We start from the raw sequence: 5,722 nt of genomic DNA on the forward strand, positions 1-5,722 counted from the left end.
TCTGGTTAACACTGCATGAAGGCATTCAGTGAGTTCCTCACAGGCTTCCTTCAAAATTCTACAGGACAGAAAAACAAATGCATATTATGCTGCCAGAGATGAATGAGGTACAGCTACCATTCATGACTTTTTGTGCACAATCAGGTCACTCCAAAAGATGGTCATTTTTCAACTGAATTGTTGTAACAGTTCCATGTCCTTTTTATGTTGAGGACACCAAAACTGCACATAATACTCCAGGTGAGGTCTCACGAGAGCAGAGTAAAGGGGCAGGATCACCTCCTTCGACCTGCTGGTCACGCTCCTTTTGATGCAGCCCAGGATACGGTTGGCTTTCTGGGCTGCAAGCGCACACTGAAGCCGGCTCATGTTCATTTTCTCATCAACCAACATCCCCAAGTCCTTCTCCACAGGGCTGCTCTGAATCTCTTCTCTGCCCAACCTGTAGCTGTGCCTGGGATTGCTCCGACCCAGGTGTAGGACCTTGCAGTTGGCATTGTTAAACTTCATGAGGTTGGCATCAGCCCACCTCACAAGCTTGTCAAGGTCCCTCTGGATGGCACTCCTTCCCTCCAGTGTATCAACTGAACCACACAATTCAGTCTGCTTTCATTCCAGATTGCAAATAAAAAGAGAAACAACAGCAATAAGAATTACCTAAATTTAAGCATGTGCTTTTATTTTACATTTTCATGGCACGCTTTGATTTGTAAACATTAAATTACTGGTCCTCTTCTTCCTATGTTGAAAAATAACCATCACACATTTGAGAACTTTACCTGAGATTTGGAAAAAAAAAAAAAAAAAAAGGAGAGATATGCCATCTTTTACCTTACTCACATACAGTACAATTTTAGGAATAATTACAAAAGGGAATGTTTTCCAAAATAGGACAGTTTCCTTTTGACTATAAAAGCACCTTAGAATGATCAGCCTTATTCAAAGGACGTTGCAAGTCATCATCTCAAACAATTCCATTAATGCATAGCTGAAACACTGCATCAGTCCTGCAGCAGCATGATATCAACGTCATCATGAACGCCTTGTAAAAGTAGCTCCCCTTGATAAGTGATAATCTTCCGTCGTTTTGCAGCCTTAAGAGTTCCCACCAGGGCTTCAAAGAGGTTGGCACACTTTTCATCAGCAAAGAGCACACCAAATTTCACGCTGACTTGTCCATCAGCATCTAAATCAAAGACACAACATGAAAACACATGCAGATTTTGTTTCAGTTAGGCGATTACTAGGGAAACAAAGTGACATGTCGTCAGAACACTGAAAGTAAACCCCATAGTGTTTCCCAAGGTACTGGGGAACATACTATGAATGCTGATGATAAAAAGTAGGCAGAACTCCTGCCTTTTTTCCAGAGACTCATATCAAGGACCATATATCTGCTATGTTTATTTTTACTGATGACTTTCTGAAACCAGCACAGGCTGTTCCTCCCCAAAGCATTAGGAGGAAATAAATTTAAAATAATAAAAATGGAGCATTTTCCCCTTTTTTTTTCACTATTTAATTTTTAAGGTTCACACTGAAAAAGCTGCAATGTGAATTTATTTCTCATACAAAGCAAGAATTTTAAAATACATGTTAAGATTGGCTAGGTTATTCCTAAAAGGCAGATGCAGTGACACAAAATGCAAGACATACATACAATCATAGAATCATAGAATAGTTAGGGTTGGAAAGGATCTTAAGGTCATCAATTTCCAAACCCCCTGCCATGGGCAGGGATACCTCACACCAAACCATGTCACTAAACCATACATACTTGCTTAGGTTGTGAAAAACAAGTAGAACAAAAGGCAATTGCATCAGAACTGAAATATACAAGCAGGTAACACATCCTCTCTGGAGAGGGACATTTTACAAGGACATGTAGTGACAGGACAAAGGGGAATGGCTTTAAAGCTGACAGAAGGGAGACTTAGGGTAGACATTAGGAAAAAAATTCTTCACTCTGAGGGTGGTGAGGCACTGGCACAGGTTGCCCAGAGAAGCTGTGGCTACAACATCCCTGGCAGTGTTCAAGGCCAGGTTGGACGGGGCTTTGAGAAACCTGATCTTGTGGAAGGTGTCCTTGCCCATGGCAGGGGGTTGGAACTATATAATCTTTAAGGTCCCTTCCAACCCAAACTATTCTATGCCTCTATGATCCACAAATTGCACAAATATTTCTAAAGAAAGAGGACTTTTAACACTGAAAACCAATCTTAAGAGAAAAAGCTACCTCCTAAGCAAACTTACGGAAGGTTGGCACTACGCCTGTAACTCCTAGATCAGTTCTAGGCATACAGATCAATTCCAAACACCGTGATGAACAGAATTGAAGTGGATGAATTCTGAAGTACAGAAGTCACTAGAAGGAGATGGAAGGAAAAGGAGATGCAAGGAAAAAGTGTAGCCTTCTTCTTTGATGGCTGTTGCAAGCGTTGAAAACCTAAAGGAAAGGGTCACTTTGCAGTTTTATTTTTGTGGGAGCTGGATTTCAGTCCAACATTCTCTGTGCTGCAGAGGCTTAAACATTTAACTTCATAACAGAACCACATTACAGGATGGAACACAGAGAACACTATAGAGTCCAACATTACGTGTATATCCATGTTTTCAGGTTATCTGAGCCCGCTTAATTAGATTTGTCAAGTTCACACCTTGATACAGCATGACTACATCTGTTTGACATGTATGTATAACATAACTGTATCTGTCTGTAGGGTCAAGAGAAATTACAATACTTACTTCTGGTTCCCAACCGCCGAATCTCCTCAACTAAGAGGCTAACTTCATGTTCCACGTTCATTGTGGTCTAAAAGGTAAATTAAATTTTGTTAAAGTTATTAGGAGACCTATAAATCCTTTGTGCTGTCCTGACCTGTTCTCAATTCATCAGGAATGTCACAGCACTTTATAAATCCCAGTAGCCTGGAGACAGATGGCTCCAGGATAACTGATTTCAACCTTGAATGGGTAGAGTGCCTCCGCACCTCCATATTGGAGGGGAAGTGACCAGATGTTAATCTCCAAATATGAGAAATGTGGAAAGGCTGGGGGGGGGGGGGGACGGACACGACGACAGGGGGCAGGAAGTTGTTTTAAAGCAAGAGCGTAGGCTGCCACAGAATCTGAGAATCCTGTTAACGTCACAGGTCTTCAGAGGCCTTGCAACTTTGCATCAGTGTCCTCAATAAAAATGGAACATCTTCTATTTTAACACCTCGCTGGGGTATGTGGTAGATTTGTTTTTTTAAACTACGCCACAGCTTTCCAGTTATCCTGGCAAGACATTTCCGACATCCATCTGGTAACAGCAGGTAGATGCACGCAGTGCCTGAGAGGACAGCAGCTACCACATACCTGCTACCAAGAGCAGAACTGAACCAGAGACAAACTATACAAGTGTCCCAAGCTGGCCAACATTTATTTCCATTCATAGTGATCCCAAGGAACTACTACACTGCCAAACATCCTGTGCACCCCCTTGCTGTGAAACACAGCTATTTTCATCAACCTGCACCAATGCCTCGCAACAGTTTGCCTACATGAAATTTGGTAGATGGCAACACTACAGTCACACAAAACATTGTTTGGCTATAAAGCACCCAGAATTGTTAACTGCAGGCGCCTGAAAGGTGTTTTGGGATTTATGCTGTGCTAAGCCAAATAAACACAATGAAACTGTTACATGTAGAACTCCTCAGGCAAAATCTGGTGTCAAGCACAAGGAACTGGGCCCCCTGAAGTAAAGCATGAAATGCAGTTTCTACAGGTGCTAAGGATGCAGTTGGGAACAAAAGTGGTACAGATTCTGCACTGAGTGCCTGATAGGGCTCAGTGAGTACGGAGACCTTCACTGTGGTTCAAGAAACCAGGATTTCTGCACAGATCTGGTAAAGAAGCAGAGTTAAAAAATTGACATCTGGATGCACCACAAACTCTTCCCCTCGTTTCTTTTTTTATTAAAACTAAGTGACATAGCTCCACCTCCTGATCCCTGACCTATCCAAAAGGTAAAAAGCCTTTGTAACAGAGTCTGACTTTCAGATCCCAAATTCATTAGCAAAAATATGTCTTTTTAACATGCAACACTGAGCAAGCTTAGTATCAACATGGGTTTGTAGGTAAAGCCCCGTTCAAACTGCAGTTTCATACTTCACGCACAGTAACAACACTGAGGTGGGTATCAACAGACTAGGAGGAAACATTGCAACAGGATGCACCGCCGTGGTACTCTGCACGGCTGCCTTGGGAAGTCACAGCAGCAGAGCTCCTCAGCTTCAACTGCCTTGCATGAATTCTATGAAGTTCTAGGTTTTGTTTAAGTGAACACTAAACATGTCATTCCAAGTTACCGCACAAAATACAACCCATCTACCAGAAAGCTTACGCTATCATTAGTCAAACTGCCAATTCTAATATTGGTCATTACAATAGCATAATTAGCTTCACATTAAAGATGTTCTTTTAATTCTAAAGGCTTTTTTTCTTTAACTTTCTAAATTCACATCAATTTAAAATTATTTCACCCCAGCTACATACACTGCCAAATTAGGAATATTTAGAATTAAAAAAATAATTCTAGATTATTATGCAAGACTTTTAAGATCAGAGAACCGCAGCTGTGTAAGGAGTGAAGAAGAAGGAATTCTAGGTATTTTAAGAACACTGAAATATTTACTTTATACCGTCATATACTGGGCACAGCAGCTATCAAGAGTGCACGCCAACTACTAAACTCTAGTGTTTCTGACGCCGCTACGCTGCTAGAAGCCAGCATGGTTTTTCCGTACACCCAAACTTCTCGTTACCCGCTGGCAATTCACCTCACGGTGGTTTAGCACCAGCACACCTCCGCAGCGCCGCACCGAGCTGCAGGGCCAGCCCATACCGCAGAAGATGGCTCCTCGGCCGGACGGACCGCGCTTAGAGGCAGAGCGCGGGCCCCTTCCACCGAGGCACCCCCAACCCTCCGGGCTTTACGGAAGGCCGGGGCTCCCACCGCCAAACGGGTCCGCCCGGGAGAGGAGCTCCCGCCCGCCGCCGCCCGGGCAGCGCCTTTTCCCCGGGGCGGAGGGAAGGACGGCTCCCTGTAATACTGCCGGCCCGTTCCCTCTCCCCGCCGCCACTCACCCGCTGTCGTCGCTGCTGTCGCCGGGAGGGGCCGCCGCCAGGCACCGCGGAGGCAGCACCGGGGCTGGCGGCGGAAGGCGGAGGCAAGGCGAAGGGGCGGGCGGCGGCTACTCGGACTCCGGTGGGGCCTCGCCCCGCCCGGCCGCTACAGGGGCCAAGCCGCTTCCCAGTGCGGCGCCCTCGGTCGGTTTGTTTTGTGCTGTTGCTGGCTGCAGGAGGGGTCCCCCCGCCGGGACCTTTCTGCCCGCGGCATGGGGGTGCTGCTGGGCGGCAGTGTGCGCCGGGAGACCCGGCTCTGGCGCCAGACCCGGCTCCCCGTCGGGGCCAGCGTTCCCACTTGAACGACTGTGTCGTTCTCCGCCACATCAGCGACTTCCAACTTCGTCACATCTACGGATTTCACCAGCACACCGCGTTCTTTTCATGGCAAAGGATTAGTGAGTTTGTTAGGTAAAATGGCTTCCATGGCCCTTCAGAAACTCTCAAGGTTAGCTCTCAACATAATATGCTGCGTTGGTTCAGTCACCTTATGTTACTGTACCATGTCTCATATGCTCCATCTCCACTGGCTTCCCCAGGTGACACCATG

At 45.5% G+C, this 5,722-nt stretch overlaps 1 protein-coding gene across 1 annotated transcript; it reads right to left on the bottom strand.

Moving 5' to 3' along the window:
- Nucleotides 1–658: 658 nt before the first annotated feature.
- On the bottom strand, nt 659–5,205 carry ABRACL (ABRA C-terminal like). Its single transcript, XM_061378124.1, has 3 exons — nt 5,134–5,205; nt 2,746–2,812; nt 659–1,186 (listed from the first exon to the last, which is right to left on the bottom strand). Exons 2-3 carry the CDS (start codon nt 2,804–2,806, stop codon nt 1,002–1,004), a joined length of 246 nt encoding a protein of 81 aa, XP_061234108.1. The 5' UTR covers nt 2,807–2,812; nt 5,134–5,205; the 3' UTR covers nt 659–1,001.
- Nucleotides 5,206–5,722: the final 517 nt, after the last annotated feature.

This window comes from Neopsephotus bourkii, unplaced genomic scaffold (genome assembly GCF_033783945.1).
Source record: "Neopsephotus bourkii isolate Nb327-2 ecotype Australia unplaced genomic scaffold, CSIRO-AGI_Nbou_v1 NB_1765, whole genome shotgun sequence".
In the NCBI taxonomy this organism is placed as follows: Eukaryota; Metazoa; Chordata; class Aves; order Psittaciformes; family Psittacidae; genus Neopsephotus; species Neopsephotus bourkii.

Coding starts and splice junctions, on each gene's coding strand:
- ABRACL (XM_061378124.1), bottom strand. CDS start 2,806: ATGAACGTGGAACATGAAGTTAGCCTCTTAGTTGAGGAGATTCGGCGG. Junction 1,187..2,745: donor TCGGCGGTTGGGAACCAGAA/GTAAGTATTGTA, acceptor TCTTTGATTTAG/ATGCTGATGGACAAGTCAGC.